Here is a 17,717-nt window from a genome sequence, read left to right as displayed (position 1 = left end):
AAAGTGCTGGCCAATATGCCTCATAAATACAGATGTAAAAATCTTTAACAAAATTTTGACGAATTGAATACAATCTATAAAAAGGCTAATACCTCATAGAACCACATATTTTAGGAAAAATTCAACCCCTCTCATGTTAAGAGCTCTTTACAAACGAGGTTTCCTCATTGTGATCAAGAGCATCTTGGAAAAACCTACAGCTAACATCTTACTGATGAAAGAATGAATGCTTTTTCCTCTCAGAATGACAACCAAAAGAATGTCTGCTCTTCCCATTTCTATTCAGCAATGTACTAGTGGTTCTAACCAGCTTGCTAAGACAAGAAAGAAAAAAAGGATGAAGTAAAATTGTCTTTTTTTCAGATATGATCATGTGTATGGAAGATCCTAAGGAGTCTTGTAAATTAATTTAGCAAGCACGTAGGATAAGGTCAGTATACAAAAGCTAAATATATTTCTATATAGTGGTGATAAGCAGTTGAAAAGTGAAAAATTTTAAGTGCCATTTAAAATGGCACACAAAATATTTAGGAATAAATTTAACAAAACATGTGAGATTTGTATACTAAAAGCTATAAAATATTTCTGAGAAAAAAACCTAAAAGACCTAAACAAATGGAGAGATATTCCATATTTTCGATTGGAAGACTCCACATTTTAAAGATGTTAATTTTCCCTGAATTGATCTATAGATTCAATATATTCCCAACCCAAATTCCAGATGGCTTAAAAAAAAAAAAAAAAACTTGACAAGCTAATTCTAAAATGTATATGAATATGCGAAAGATCTAGAATAGCCAAAACAATGTTGAAAAAGAACAAAGTTGTAGGACTTACATTGCCTACTTTCGAGACTTACTATAAAATTACAGTAAGTGTACATATATATAGTTCGATAGGACAGAATAAATATTTCAGAATTAGGCCCAACTGATCTCCAACAAATATGCCAAAGTAATTTAATAGAGAGATGTTAGGTTTTTTTCAACAAATGTTACCCGAGCAACTGGATATCCACACAGAAACAAAATGAATCTACTTTTACCTCACGTAAATTCTAGTTCAAAATGGATTCTGGACGTAAATATAGAAGCAAAAACTATAAAATGAGCAGAAGAAAATAGAGGAGAAAATCTTTATGAGCTTGGGGTAGGCAAAGATTTCGTAGACATAGAAGGCACACATCATAAAAGCAAAAGCAATCAATCAAACCTAATAAAAGTAAAAACTTACCCTCTTCAAAAGACACCATTGAAAAAATGAAGAGGCAAACCATAGCCTGAGAGAAAATATTCTCCCTACCTATATATGAAAATGGGTTTTTATCCAGGTTATATGAAGAAGTCTTAAACCCTGTAATAAGGAGACAGCCCAGTTAAACTTGACACTTAACAGTAAAAGATCTTCAAATGGCCAATGAATATGCAAAAACATGCTCCTTGAAGGAGCAGGTTAATATTACAATGAGTGTACCACCATATACCCACTGGTATAACCCAAATAAAATGACTACAGTTCTTATAAATGTGTATGTTAAACATATGTTTACTATTTGACCAACTATTTCATTCCTAAGTATTCACCCAAGAAAATTAAAACTTATGTGCACACAAATATCTGCGTGTACATGTTTTCAGCGGCTTTGTTCATAATCGCCAAAAACTGAAACAACCCAGCTGTCCTTCACCTGGTGATTGTATAAACAGTGATATACTTATAAAATGGAATACTACTCAGCAACAAAAAGAAACAACTGATCTGCCCGACAACATAGATGAATCTGAAATACCTAACACTGAGTAAAAGAAGTCAGATGTAAGAGAATATACTATATGATTTTATTTATATAGAATTCTAGAAGAGCAAAAGCTAGTCCTTGGTGGATGAAAGCAGATCAGTGGTTGCCTTGGGCTGGGTTGGAGAAGGCAAGGAGTGACTGACAAGGGTACCAGGGCACATTTTGGGGTGAAGAAAGCATTCTGTGTCTTGATTTTGGTGGTGGTTACACGGGTCCATACATTTGTCAGAACTCCTCCAGCTGTACTTTCTATGCATTCTATCATACATCAGTTATGACTTATGTTCATTTTTAAAAATGAGAGGACTTGGAAATAAATTTAAAAAGGAGGCTCCATGGGGCGCCTGGGTGGCTTGGTCGGTTAAGCGTCCGACTTCGACTCAGGTCATGATCTCACGGCCCATGAGTTCAAGCCCCACGTCGGGCTCTGTGCTGACTGCTCAGAGCCTGGAGCCTGTTTCAGATTCCGTGTCTCCCTCTCTCTCTACCCCATCCCCACTCATGCTCTGTCTCTCTCTGTCTCAAAAATAAATAAACGTTAAAAAAAATTAAAAAAAAAAGGCTCCAATATCGAGTTGCTTTCAGAACATCACTCTTGATTTTCATGTGATTTATGAACATGGGGAAAGGGGTAACTTGGGAGGTAGGGTGGTTCTGGCTTTCTAGTAAGTACCTAGATAGTTTGGTCTCAACTTCTGTAATCTTACGTCAGCTATCTTTTTCTACCTTAAAAAAAAAAAAGAAAAGAAAAAACAGATTGACCAGGTTAATGCTATTGTATTTTGCTGGGTTCCATGAGACTTGCAGATTTGCTGGGTTCCATGAGACTTGCAGATTTGCCGTTCTCACTGACAATATTGTATTGTTCCCCAGCTGTGGATTTTAGAGGAGGAATGTTGCAAAGATAGTACGTCTCTTATTGATTTCCACGCCTGTTTATAGACTTCATGTTTATCTCAAGCCCATGTGGATGCTGAGAACAGAAACATAATGTCCCCTCCCTCTGCAGCCATTTAACGAAACACTCTTCATCTGTTTCTCTCCTAAATTTTAAATAAAATCTCTTGTTCCTTCAAGAGCATTAAGTAAGTATAGGCTCCTTGGCCAGTACATAGTTTGGAGAGCTTTTAAAAAGCTTGATAAAAGGGAACTCAAATTCTTCCAGGCTTCCAGTGATGTGGACGTACCACATTTTATTACTGGGGAACAAGATTTCCCATGGCTCAGTTAGGGCCCTTTTTTTTAATATTCTTTGGCCTGAAATTTGTAGGCTTTTGTGTAAGCACATGTATGTGGAGGCCTTTACTGTCTGCTTACTCTTTTCCTTTTTTCACTCCATGCTTTTTGTAGCCTGAGTGATGCTCTTTTATAACAGGCTTTGTTATATCATGATATATTTAAATAGGACGTTAAGATGTGTATTCTTTTTTTGACTCAATAATTCGACTTCTAAGATTTTTTTTCTGGTAAATACTTCTAAATGGAGAAAGCCACCTAACCAAATAGCATTGTTGATGTTTTGTTAACCAAAGGTGGAAGCAACCTTAATATCCAAAATTAGGAGGAGTAATTAAGGTAATGTATCCGTTTGCCATTCAGTGGAGTGCACCCTACAAGTCATTAAAAATGATGGTTATGAAGACTGTGGGCAACACAGGGAATGCTAAAGATGCAACTTAGTGAAAAAAAAGCAGAATAAATGACACATCCACTATGAGACAATGAAGAAAAATAGCCATATACACAGAAGTAAAAGATTTTTAAAAGATCTCCCAAATTGCCAGCAGTAGGGTGTTAAGATAGTAAAGCTGTGGGGCACCTGGGTGGCTCAGTCGGTTAAGCGTCCGACTTCGGCTCAGGTCATGATCTCACAGTTTGTGAGTTCGAGCCCCGCATTGGGCTCTTGCTGACAGCTTGGAGCCCGGAGCCTGCTTCGGATTCCTTGTCTCCCTCGCTCTCTGCTCCTCCCCTGTTCATGCTCTGTTTCTCTCCCCTTCAAAAATAAATAAACATTTAAAAAAAAAAAAAAAAAGATAGTAAAGCTATGAGTTAACATTTTCCTCCTCTATTTTTCTAAATTTTCTATAATATTATCACCAGGTTTATGATAGGAAAATCATCTTTCTTCCCCTCATCTGAAACACTTGAATGTTTGGGCTTTGGGCTTCCTGGTTTGTATGTCTTCAGGTGTCTACCTGTCACCATTCATCCCTCATGCTTTTAAGTCCTTGTCTGTAGGACTCTGTTCTGTGTTGGCCACTCTCCTTGACGGTGTCCACTCCATGACTTGTAAATTTCATGCAGCGAGGGCAGGAGCATCCTGACCCAGTGGGCCTTGCCCTGAGTGTGTGCGTACGATTTGTCAACAATCAAGTATTTTATGGGGGTTTATGGGACTTCATTAAAGATGCTGGAGCAGGAGCACTGTGGGACATCAGAAGAGACCTCGGCAATAAACCGCAACTCCAAGCTTTGGAATGCAGTAAATGTTTAAAAGACTTCCTTCCTTTCATTACTGAATTTTACTTTACTTTTATACCAGTAAAGAGTTGTGTTTTATTGGTTGAAATTTCTTGATTCCGTTTCCCCAGGTCTGTTTAAAAGCTACATTTTATCTTTGAGGATGTTTGGCTCGTGGTAGAGGAAGGGCTGCCAGCGGATTCAATTAACTGGCAGAGCTCACAGATATTGTACACGGGTTTCTTTTTTTCTCCTTTTTCACAACTGCTACATAAACACAGCTGGGTTTAATATTTGTCGTAACAAAGATTTAACTTGAATCCTTGTACTCCGGGTAATTAACGCTTGGAATCTCGGCTACTTTTTCGTTCGTCCGTTTGTAATCCTCTGCATTTCTTTACTCTGGCTATCCAGATAATGAAGTGCGCTCCTCTAGGTCTTTGCCCTGCCTTAAAACTGCTTAATATTTGGCCGTTCCCACTAGAGAGCAGATGCTTTTCTTTGCAAGAATTGAATTTCTGTCAGCTCTTTTATGCATCATGTGTTTGGAACTGTAAGTGGATCAAGTTGTTCATCACAGCAGGGACACTGTGAAACACATCTATTATACACACTTCCCACCCCCCCCCTTCCTGTTTTTTTTCTCCCCCGAGGAGGTGGAGATGCCCAGATCCCATTGGAAGATAGCTCACTCTGTGGGGATGTATCCATGTGATCCACCATGGATCCAGCCTGGCTGCATCCCTGAGCATGGAAATCTACATCCATCCAGCCCAGGATTGTTGCTGAGACAAATCCCGCTTTTATCTTTGTAAACACCGTGCACTTCATTAACTCCCAAATACACACCGAGTTTGGGTCACTAAATAAACCCACCGGGTTTAGCATAGCATAATGAGTGACATTTCAGTAATTGATGCCCTAGAAAATGTTAATTGTGAGTCCGCTATTTTATCTTTATGCTACAGTAGTGGCTAGGGTTGTTTTGGCTTTGGAGTGGAGTTGTACGGAAAAATAGTCACCATCTATGAGGCTCCTACTCTGTGCCAGGCACTGTGCTAGAGGCTCAGAAAATGTTGACATTTAATCTGCGTAACAGTTCTGAAACAAATGTGGTGGGGGTGGGTACTTTACCCCTTTTTTATAGATGAAGAGAAGAGGTTAAGTCACCAGCAAATAGCCAGCATCTAAAGCAGAATTTGACCCCAGACTAAATCAACACACTTTTGGGTATGGTACCTTCATGCTCAGGGTTTGCTAGACATACATTCATTTATTGGTCAATCAACGCACTGATTCATTACACGTGCATGTTACATGCTGCGGTCCTTCCATTTGAGTTGCCTCATTCTTCCTCAAGTCCAAAAGCCAGTTGGCTTTTAGCAACCAAGCACCTTTGTATCCATCCATCTAAATCTGAGCTACTGGTGGTACTTGGAATTGTTTATTTAATTTTGCTTTTTCCATCAGAGCTCAGTGTGAATATGATCCAACTTCCCCAAGCAACGGCACCGTGTTCTTACAGTTTTCATTTTGAGAATTTCCATCCCTAGATTTAGCTTTGAACTGATGGCTAAAGATTCCCAGTCCGAGTAGTTTCGTTTGTCAACATCGCTTTGAAAGGCAGGAGTCTTGATGATGTTCCTGCTGTGATATACTCATCTTTTAGGTCTCAGATAGTGGTGGTGAGGGCAAAAGTGCCTTTTGGTACATTTTTAATAGATATCATTCAATTTGCGGGAGTCATTCTGAGACGTTCACATGTCTGACTGAAATACCGCTGATCTATAGAATTAATTATAGTTAAATGGATAGATGGCTTTTGCCCATGAAGAACGTCATTAATCTCTTGATCAACATTTTTAGTTATGATTAACTTTAGTCTTCCTGCAAATACTTCAAATTAGAACCAGGCATTAGTGTCCTGGTTCATTAAAAATAGACCAACCCCTTTATTTTTGATTTGCAGTCCATTTTGTTGTTGAAAGATGTTGGCATTTAAAAAAAAATCGGCAGAGAATATGTTGTAAAAAAAAAAAAAAACGTATAACTTCCCTTTTGCAAGTGTGTATCTGTTTTTTCAAAGGTAACTTACATTTGTATTTTGTGCCTTGTGTTTGCAAGAGAATGGTTCTTGGTTTATTCATGTTGACAACTGAAAAGCCTTAGACCTAATTAAAAGAATTTCCACGAGCACCTTTACTGAACCATTTCATTACGCGGCACTGCACAGATTGCATTGTGAAACATGGTGATAGTTTAAATCTGACCTTTAAACCTAAACTGCCAGAAGTATGGGGGAGAAAACCCTTCTTTTAAAATACTCCCCGGATGCATGTATATATATAGGCATACTCGCATGCACATATTTGGTTAGAAATCATCCCTTTATTGAATGACCACCTAATAATATAAATACACATTTACTCAGAGCTCAGCTCTTGCTTGTAGCCTCCTTTAGCTTGGGCAGGATTTTCAGCTGCATTAATTGTGTGTGTGTGTGTGTGTGTGTGTGTGTGTGTGTGTGTGTGTGTGTTAAAGCTAAATTGTTTTATAGGGAAAACAAAGACAATTTCACTTCCTCTGGGCAAAAAAAAAGGGGGGGGCTTTTGGAAGAAGAAGAAGATTACAAATAGGTAGAAGAATGCAAAGTTGTTGCTTCTGTGTTTCAGTTTAAAATGCCAGGGTACTTAGATTAAATGCATGAGGTTGGGGGGCTGGAGGGCTCTAGTCTGTGGCGCACTATTGTTAGGCAGATAGTGGAAATGGGCCTTTTTGTTTCGAAATTCTACTTTTTTACTCCAAGAGTGGCATTTTAAGGACTTGATAGTTCTTAAGATGCTCAACAAAGCCATTATAGCGTATAGTGAAGTAGCCATTCACATAATGAAAATTGATCCTTTTGTCTAACAAAAACTGCTTAGATTGTAAGGCTTGCCTCCAACTGTCGGACTTAATGCTCAACCAGTGAGATGTCAGGAGAGAGACAGAGGGGAGCAGCAGCCTGGGCCCCGAGGGTCCTAGCCAGCTCCTGCTTGGAGCTCCACGTAACTAGCACGGTCTCCACTCCCCCATGGAGAACCAGGATCTTTGAGGGGAAAATGGGATGCAGAAGAAGCAATTAAAGCCAACTGAGGTCAAGGTACAACCATGTTCTCAAGAAAGAAACAGAAAAACAAGGAATGAGAGGAAGCAATAATGGAGATAGATTTAAGTTGGGGAAGAAATAAACCAGTATCAAGGGCACATCTAATTTGCTGGTCTTAAGAAATCCTGGCAGCAGTGAGAATCCATGAAGTTGCACAGACTTGGAGTAAGACAGACCTGGGCTTGACTTTGGTCTGGCCATGTGACATGGGGCTGTGGCTCACTTTCCTTATCTATATAGTGGGGATAACCATGCCTGTCTAGCCCAGTTGTAACGTGTTTTTTTTTTTAATTTTTTTTAACGTTTATTTATTTTTGAGACAGAGAGAGACAGAGTATGAACAGGGGAGGGGCAGAGAGAGAGGGAGACACACAATCTGAAACAGGCTCCAGGCTCTGAGCTGTCAGCACAGAGCCCGACGTGGGGCTCGAACTCACGGACTGTGAGATCATGCCCTGAGCCGAAGTCGGACGCTTAACCGACCAAGCCACCCAGGCGCCCCCAGTTGTAACGTTTTTAATACAATGCTGGGTATGAAAACACCTGCCATGGTGTTTGGTACCTAGTCAGGGGCTTGATAAATACTAATTCCTCTTCCTTTCTCCTAATGAATTCCTGATTTCAGACAGTCGGGTGGGATTGCCTTTACACATCAAGACTTTGTGCTTCAAATTTGAGGCAAGAACGAAGGCATTGGTAGATACACTGCCATTTTTCATTGCTCACGTGAAGGTAGTAGAGGGAGCCAACGTATCTGTGTCCCTGAAAATAGGAAAACAAGGCAATAGTTCCTTCTCTCCTCTCCAGACCCAGACATTGCGCGGGGGATCTCATAGCAGCCTTGATATCTAGTCTGTTCAGGAAAGGAAAAATCAATGTGGCTTGGTCCTTACAGGCCATTTAAAAAAAAAAATTTGTTTTTTAATGTTTATTTGTTTTTGAGAGAGAGAAACAGAGTGTGAGCAAGGGAGGAGCGGAGAGAGAGGGAGACACAGAATCTGAAGCAAGCTCCAGGCTCTGAGCTGTCAGCGCAGAGCCCGATATGGGGCTCAAACTCCTGAACCAGGAGATCATGACCTGAGCTGAAGTCAGACGCTTAACCAACTGAGCCACCCAGGAGCCCCCTTACAGGCCATTTTTAAAAGGAGAAAGAAAGTGTGATTCTAGTGCCTCTTTCCAGGTGCTGCTGGATGTCTGGGCAAAACAAAAAAATCTTTTAACTTCATTTCTTTTTTTTTTCTTTTTTTTTTTTTTAACGTTTATTTATTTTTGAGACAGAGAGACAGAGCACGAACAGGGGAGGGTCAGAGAGAGAGGGAGACACAGAATCTGAAACAGGCTCCAGGCCCTGAGCTGTCAGCACAGAGCCCAACGTGGGGCTTGAACTCACAGACCACAAGATCATGACCTGAGCCAAAGTCAGACGCCTAACTGACTGAGCCACCCAGGTACCCCCTTTTGACTTCATTTCTAACACTGGGCAGTTAAGGCGAGAAGTGGGGCCCCTTGCACAGGCTACCTGAGTCAGACTTTTTAAAACTCTCTGCTTGAAGTGTTGTGCCAGCCCTGAGGATGGTCATGGTTCTTGCCTTCCTAGAACGTCCAGCCTAATAGAAAAGAGACATTTATGGGATTGTTGCAACATGCACCATTTCACATTGAAGGAACGGTACAAGGAGAGTATGTGACAGGGAACCTTGGTCTACTCTGAGGGGTCAGACCCAGGAAGGGATTATATTTGAGCTGAGACCTGGAGGATGACGGGTCGTTGTTTAGTACGGCAGCCACTATTCGCATGTGGCTATTTAAATTTTAATTGATTACAATGGAATAAAATAAAAACTTCAGTTCCTCAGTCACACCAGGCGCATTTCGAGCACTCAGTTGCAGCTACCACAGCAGACAACACAGGCAATAAATTATTGGCAGACGGGCCTATTGGACAGCGCTGGGTTGTGGGCAAGGGGGTCATGGTGTTGGGAGCACTCCGGAGGACCAGGCCCACCAGAGGTCTTGGGGTGCACGGGAGGCCAGTGTGACTGGAGTCCAGAGGGTGGACGCCATGGAGGGGATGCAGAGCCTCGAATCTGAGAGAGGCTGAGGCCAATCACCCCGGGCCTTACAGGCCAGGCTAGGACTTTAGTCTTTATCCTCCAAGCAGTGGGGATGCTACTGAAAGATCCTAACAATCAGAAGTGCATAAAATAGACAGTGAAAGCATCCCTGCATAGTTCATGCTTGATACGTGGCGATTTCGATTTTTGCCATATATACTGCTCAGCAACTTGCGTTTTTCCCCGTCTGGCAGTATTTTGTAGATCCCTTTTCCTGTCAGAAGTGGACAGGAGCGTCTTAGAGGGGGATAGGTGAATCGTGGGCCGTCTTTATCTCCACCTTCCTGCCTCCCCGCCCACAAGTTGCAACCGAGTAATAACAAAATAAATCCGGGGCGCCTGGGTGGGTCCGTTGATTAAGCGTCCGACTTCGGCTCAGGTCATGATCTCACAGTTCGTGAGTTCGAGCCCCGCGTTGGGTTCTGTGCTGACAGCGCGGAGCCTGGAGCCCACTTCGAGTTCTGTGTCTCCTCCTTTCTCTGCCCTTCCCCCGCTCCCACACTGTCTGTCTGTCTGTCTGTCTGTCTGTCTGTCTGTCTCTCTCTCTCTCTCTCCCAAAAATAAGTAAACATTAAAAAAAGTAAAATAAAGTAAAAAGAAACCTGTATCTGTTGAGCGCTGATAAGTTATCTTCATTCTGGTGGGGAAGAAGATATGTAAAAATACTGGTTATTCAGAAAGCTGAATACGAGGATGATGATATATACCACCCGAGAGCCCCTTTTGGAGTAGTAGCAAGCTGCCTGTGGCTCTTCTGGGGGAGCCTGACTACAGACAGCTCTCCTGCACTGGGTCCTGGCCATCCGCACCTGTTCCCGGCACATCTCCAGCATGGGGCCTGCGAAGATTAGGATCAATGGAAGGAGTAAGCTACTGTGCCCTAAGAACGAGTTATTTGTTCTGACAGAGGGTGTCACAGAAAGGGGCTTTTTTTTTTTTTTTAATGAAAGGATTTTGTTCAAGAACAGGATAAAGAATATCCCAGGCTTAGGGGTGGTTTGGAGACCTCTGAAATTCAGTAGAAGGCAGTGTTGGAAATGGAGCTTGAGCCGAGCCCATAGAGGGCCTTGAATATTGTGCTAAGAAATTTGGACTTTGATTATGTGAGCACTATAGAGCCACCAAAAATTAAAAAATTGTTTTCAACGTTTATTTATTTTTGAGAGAGAGAGACTGAGAGCGCAAACACAGGAGAGTCAGAGAGAGAGGGAGACACAGAATCTGAAGCAGGCTCCGGGCTCCGAGCTGTCAGCACAGAACCCAACATGGGGCTCGAACCCAAGAACCACAAGATCATGACCTGAGCCGAAGTCAGAGGCTTAACTGACTGAGCCACCCAGCACCACTGGAGCCATCAAAAATTTTAGAGGAAGGGAGTGATATGATGTAGCCTCTTGTTTTAGAAAGGCAAGTTCACGCAAAGGTTGTCTTAGACCAGGGTGAAAATAGAAGGGCCACCAATTGAAAGATGGTCGCAATAGTCCAGGTAAGAGGAAGCGTGAATACCAAAGCAAATTAGGCTATGCGCTACATCCGCTATCCATTTTACGCCCATTGTATTGTAATCTTCACAACGTAAGTAGGTTGCAGATACGTCATTTTACAGCAAAGGAAATGGAAGCTCAGAAAGGTTAAGAAAGTAGGAAAGCCAGGTTTCTGATCTTAAAATTCGGTGAGTCAGGCTACCCTGCCACCTGAGGAGTGCATGGGGACAGAGAAGCAGGTGAAATCAAGATCTGTGAGGTAGAGCCTTCAGTGACCAAGTGAAGCAAGAACACGGTACAGGGGTGGGGGGTGGGGTGGGGTGGGAAATACTGCTTTTGTCATTGCACATGTTGCATTTACAGTGTTAAGACTGGGCTGGCTGTCCGCCTCAACTGCTTCAGCATCCGGAGGTTCGTTTTCCCTGCAGTTCTGGTTGCGTCTAAGTGGTGGCTTTCTGCAGAAGGGGAATGGGTGGGTATCTGTTTCTCCCCCAGTCCTTCCCAACTGAGACCAGGTTCTTGTAGTGATCAGTCTGCTTGAAGAATGTGATCCTAGACTTTCCTCCAAGCAGAATGGCTCAGCCCCTGGAAATGCCACTTAGGGTATCAAAACATTCTTTTGCCTGTTCCTTCGTGTAGCAGCAAGGGCGGAATGGTTACACCAGCCAAGCACTGCTGGCCCTTCTGGGAACTCAGTCGAGCAGGAGACGTGGTAGCCCCAGTTCACCTTTGCGGTCCAAGCGGCCTCAGCAGGGTGTCATTAACCCTGTTTTCGGGGTCAGGGAAGGCTTTGCAGATGAGGGGACATCTGGATTCCCTCTTTCCCCTTAACCCAGGGCAATCTTTCATTTGACCATTAAGGAAAAATACCTCATTTAAATTCTTTATTATAAAAGGAACATATGCTTTTTAATAAAGGATAATCAAAACAATCAAAAGTGCATAAAACGGAAAACAAAAGCATCCCTGCATACTTAAAGTTTGATACATGGCATTTTAGATTTTTACTACATATATAAGCATATATGTATGTATATGCATATATAAATTTTTAAATGATTCATGCTGTATATATTGCTCTGCAACTTTCATTTTTCCTCCGACTTGGCAGTATTTGGTGGACATCTTTTCACATCAGTTCAACTACTATCACATACTTCTTAGCAGTTATGCAACATTTCATTGTGAGGATGTGGTATAATTTACTTCCTTGGCCCCATTTATGGGCATCTGGATGCTCTCTCAGAGGGTGCATAGATGTTCACAAAAAGGACAGGAAGGGACAAGACAGACCACGCTGTCTGAGTAGTCACCATGTGTATGGGCTGGAGAGTGGTGTAGGCTCCTGGATAGTAATTCACCACCCGTCCAGTATACGTTAAGTGGGGCTGAGGGAAGTGAGGCCAGTTGAGCAGAGTGTCAACAACGACTCTTGCGACATTGCGATGTTTCTCTGCAGGTGGTGATGGCCAAGGGTGGGGGCGTTGAAGGATTTTGACGGAGGGATTGAAGTGACTGGATTCGTAGGTTTCTGACATTACTGGGACAGCTGTGGGTGGGTGGCACTGAGGGGACACTGGAGACCGAGAGCTCGTCTAGGAAGCTACTCCACCAGTCTGGGCCAGAGAGGGTGGATGGAGCTGGATGGCATAGTGCCATGGTCATGGGCACGGAGAGGAGAGGGCGGATTTGGGACCTGTTTGGGGTGGTGGAGGATGGTAGTGGGTGAGGAAGGAGAAGTGTGCAATCTAACATCTGCCTCTGGCCCTGGAAAAGAGGAGCTGGGTGACACTGCAGTGACCAAGATGGGATGGGGGGGGGGGGGGAGAGAAGCTGATGCATTCGATTTAGTATCCTCTTCTGTTTGTTTCTGTCTTCCTCCCGATACCTCATTAAAGGAGGAAGCCATCCTCATCAGCATTTCCATCGCCCCCAGATTATGCCCAGCGAACCCCAATGTTAATGATTTGACCAGAACCCCCGCGAGTACTCCCGGCAAGTTCAGTTTTAGATGTATGACTGTGGGTTATGTTAAGCCTTCGTCGGCCCTCGCTTTTATTTAAAGGACAAAATGCTATCACCGGTTATCAGATGCACATATGCTTGAAGTTTCCAAGTTGGAAGTGCTGACAGAAGCTTCTCCATGTTGCCGGGTGAGGAGAGGTCTTCCGAAGTCTTGGCCTAAGTGGTCACGGGGGCAGCGAGAGCCCAGGACCACTTGGCTGGTTTCAGACCAGCTGGGGCAGGCGGGAAGGCACACACTTGTATTTGCTCAGTTACAATCAGCAACGACTTCTTTGTGTAAAATGATAATGAGGCCATTAGGAGAGGCTCACCTGAAGTGCAGCGTTGTGAATCCAAGGTAATTAAACACCTCCCGAATGAAAGGGAAAGGCCGGGGAAGGTTAAGTGAGGAATAATCTGCAGCACAGGTGGCCCAAGGCCTTTGAGGAGCTAGGAGAGTGACAGTGGTGTGCACCATTTCAAAGGATGGAAATGTCACCCTCCTCCCTGGGAGAGGCAGCATTTCTGTTACTGGGAGGGTGGGAAGTGGGCCATATATATATATATATATTTTTTTTTTTTTAAACATTTTAATAAAGCATGTTTCTTTTTCACATTGCTGTTTCAAGTTGAAAGTCCGTGACAGAGTCTGCCTGGGTGCCGAGTGGCCTGCCTTGCTCTTCATGGGCTCTCACGACTGGCGCGGGGCTTATGTGTCCCAGAACAGGAGAGGTCACCATCAATGGGATATTTACTCCCAGGTGTTGAGACATACTCAGAACTCCTTCTAGAGGAAAACTGTTTCCCTTGGCCTACTTCCAAGCAGAGAGAGGGTAACCACCCCCCTCTGTGAATATTCCCATCGCTTCTGACTTCCCAGAGAAGGACATCAGCCGTAGCCCTACCTTCGCTCAGTTTACTGCTCAAACACATAGCACGCCCCATTAGCAACAGCACGGGATTTTTTTTCCCTTGGCTCGGTAAGCCCTCCATGGTGACTTACTGTGTGCCAAGCACAGCGCTCCATGACTTCGTGTGCCCTTCCAGCTCATCTTCATAGGCTCTGGCAACAGAGGATTTTTTTTATCCCTTCAGTTTCTTCAAAATCTCTGCTGTCTCCATAGCGTTATTCGTAATGGCCAAAATGCGGAGACAACCCAGGTGCCCATTCCTTAGATAAATACATAGGATAGAGAAGATGTGGTATGTCCGTATGGCAGAATATTATTCACCTGTGAAAGAGAATGAAGTATTGATAAGTGCTACGACATGGAGTAACCTTGTTTATAATGAGCGTGATGTGAAGTGAAGGGAGCCAGTCACAAAAGACCGCATATTGTATGATTCCGTTGATGTGAAATGTCCAGAATAGGCAAATCCATAGAGAAAGAAGGGGGATTACTGGGTACGTAGGACAGGGTGAAGGAGGGAGGTGGGGGAGACTGGTCGGGAATGAGAAGTAACTGACGGTAAGATGAGTTTCTTTTGGGGGTGATAAAAATATTTGGGGATTAGATAATAGCGATAGTTCTACAACCTTGTCATTATACTAAAAACGGCTGAACTATATACTTCAAATGAGTGCATTTTATGGTATGTAAAATATATCTTCATAAACCACTAAAAAATCCCTTATCAGAAGCTTGTTAATAAGAAATAATGTCCTAGGAGCATTTCTAAAGTCTATGTAATCTATCCCAGATCTGGGATCCTTAATATTTTTAGGTTCACAGGCACCTTTAGGGATCTGAGGAAAACTGTGGAGCCTATGCCCAGAAAAATGATCATCACTCGTTCATATTAAAATTTGTAGATGATTCATGGGCCACCTGTGTCTAATTTTTCTATTTTATTCTTGAATAATGTCAGGCCGTTACATAGTCCTACATCTAAGCCCATACACCTTCCTGAAATGTCACCTGTGTGCTTAAAAACCGTCATTAGGTTTACATTTCCCTCAAGAAGAAGGAAAAAACTCCTTAATGTACTCACAGCACCTCTGACCTCTGCCTCCCTCCCGCCCCCCCACCTCATTTTAAGCCATACTCTCCACCATTCTCTCCATGGAACCCACAGTCCTTTCTATTCGCTGAACTCCTTCTCACCATCGGGTTTTTTCCCCCTGTGTTTGGTACTGTTCCTTCCCCTCTTTGCCAAGTTATACTTCCCCCTCCAGATTTCTTTCTTTCTTTTTTTTTAGAATTTTTAAAAAATGTTTATTTATTTTTGAGAGAGAGGGAGACCCAGAATCCGAAGCAGTCTCCAGCCTCTGAGCTGTCAGCACAGAGCCTGATGTGGGGCTGGAACCCACGAACTGTGAGATCGTAACCTGAGCCAAAGTTGGATGCTCAACCGACTGAGCCACCCAGGCGCCCCCACCCTCTAGATTTCTGTTCAAGCCTGATTCCCTCTAGGAAGCCTTCTTTGACCTCCTTAGTGAGCTCTGTCATACACACATCACAGTAGAAAGGTCACACGGATTGGTATTTTCCTTACTGGAATGTCAGCTTCATGAGGGCAGGGCCCATGTCTGGTCCTGCTCACCATTGACTCAAGGCTACCACATTGCCATGTTCCCGGGGTACTTTTCATATGGAACACAGTGTGAATGGTGTGCCCGGAAGTTGTGCAGTGTGGCATCCTGAGGGGGACGGAAAGCATGTTCAAAACAGACCAGGAAGCTTGATGTTGTCTCTGTCATTGGCGGCAACAGCCACCATGTTACACAGTCTTTCCCGCATTGAGGATTCACAGGGAAAAATCTCTTTTAGTTCCCACTTCCAGGAAAACGTGTTTTCATTTGTTCGGCTGGTTTGTTTGTAATACATGGATGCAAAGAATCTCACAACTCGTGTTTCTCTTTTTGCTTTGACCACGAGGAGGCCCTTAAGTCAAATTTGCAATGTAGTTAAGACCTTATAGCTTACATTTATATACTAAGTATTTCTGGCGGCTTTTCCCAGTTCCATGGCTTTCTTGTCTATTTTTTAAAATCTCTTGAGGAAATATCTACAAGCTGCTACTGTTTCTTCAGAGTATGAAGTATATAGTAATTTATATTATACATATATTTGTATACATTTGATAAACAATTTTTAATATACTTATTTAACATATAGAGTATGAGGTGTGAGATATATATTGTATGTTCTAAATAAGCCATTTATTTCTAATATATAAGTAAGTAATAATATGTAAGTAATTTGAAGAGGAAGTAGAATTGGCACCAAGATAATGTGTGTGTTTTGGGCTCAGATTCTAAGACTTTCAATTCATATTCCAATTAACCACTTCTTGGATTTGTTCCTAGACCTGTATTCTAACCTCTCTGAGACTCTTTCCCCCTTGTGAGACAGGAACACTAATCTCTTCCTTGCAAGATTGTTGACAGAATTAAATTAGAAAATTGATGTGAAAGCACTTACCTGGTACATTGAAACTACTTAGAAAGTGGTTTTGTTTTTGTTCTTATCTGATACCCTCTAATAGGAACGACCTTCTATTCCAGTTGGAAAACCTACCCTAATACTGAATGCAATTTTGTCCTCCCAGCAGCGGCGATATGAAAGCCATCCCCCGCCCGGGGAATTGCTGGAGCTCCGTGCGTGTTGGGCTTAGCTGGCCATGCTCCCACCCTGCCCTCAACCTGTGTCTCCTCTCTCTCTGTCACCAGATCTCTTCACTGAAGAACCGGCTGAAGAAGGTCTCCACAACTACGGGGGATGGTGTGGCCAGGGCCTTCCTCAAAGCCCAGGCCGCTTTCTTTGGCAGCTACCGAAACGCTCTGAAAATTGAGCCGGTGAGTAGCTTCTTGGCATTTCCAAATCCATGTTTGGTCAGGGCTAAGAAATGTACCGCAGGGGTCACAAGAAGCCAGCTCTTCATCTGGTTGTTGAATTCACCTAGAAGAGTGCGTGCGTGCGTGCGTGTGTGTGTGTGTGTGTGAGTGGTGAGGCCAGGAGGGCGCCCTCTCCTCACCCTACCTCTTGGCATAAAGAGGTCGTACTGCCCCTGTGACTGTTAAGATCCCTCCCCTCCCGGGTAGCCCCAGCTGCATGTAAATACGGTGCCCAGACCTCACACTCACCTGCTCTCACCGTGGATCCTCTCCACTTAACAAATGGGGAAACTGAGGCTCAGAGAAGCAACACGACTTGCTAACCAGTGGAGGAGCCGGATAGTCCCAAAGCCTGTGCTTTCCCTCTCTGTCCCAGTGCCCTTTTCCTTTAAAGGGGCCTCTACTCCACCCTTGAGAAAGCAAGGTGTCCTGGGGATTCACTTCTTAGGTGCGGCCAAGGTGGAGTGTGCAGAGGACTGGGAAACAGTGTTACCCGCCTCCATGGCCCTTCAGCCTTCCTGAACCTCAGTTGCCTCATCCATGTCCCCAGCCTGCCCTGTGAGGTGAGAAGTTATTGTGGAGATCTCAAGACATCGGGTCAAACCAAAGAAAGTACCCACTGTCCCAGCTTCAGTGGGAAGCTTTCATCTAATACCCCTCTACCCGGCCCACTCCTGGCCAAGGAGAACGGAGAAGTTGGCTTGGGGACCTGGGTCACTCTGTATAGGAGAGAACGTGGAGGGCAACCTTGCCGACAGCCCTTTTCTGTCAGGAGCACAGAGTTCCCTTCATCCTGAGCCGGCGGGTGATGGCAGCCGACCCCGGTCGGAGTGGGGATGAGGGACCAGCTTAGGCTGCTCTGTCTGTCGGC

The 17,717-nt window shown here is 43.6% G+C and overlaps 1 protein-coding gene across 7 annotated transcripts in view; it reads left to right on the top strand.

Moving 5' to 3' along the window:
- DENND1A (DENN domain containing 1A) overlaps window positions 1–17,717 on the top strand; it is a 512,100-nt gene that overhangs the window by 341,138 nt on the left and 153,245 nt on the right. For all 7 annotated transcript variants that reach the window (XM_030294533.1, XM_032595666.2, XM_032595664.2 and 4 more), the window contains one exon: window positions 16,682–16,807. In XM_030294533.1, the coding sequence (XP_030150393.1) occupies window positions 16,682–16,807 (126 nt within the window). The remainder of the gene's footprint in view (window positions 1–16,681; window positions 16,808–17,717) is intronic.

Source organism: Lynx canadensis, chromosome D4 (assembly GCF_007474595.2).
Source record: "Lynx canadensis isolate LIC74 chromosome D4, mLynCan4.pri.v2, whole genome shotgun sequence".
In the NCBI taxonomy this organism is placed as follows: Eukaryota; Metazoa; Chordata; class Mammalia; order Carnivora; family Felidae; genus Lynx; species Lynx canadensis.
This window is presented reverse-complemented; position numbering and strand designations above follow the sequence as displayed.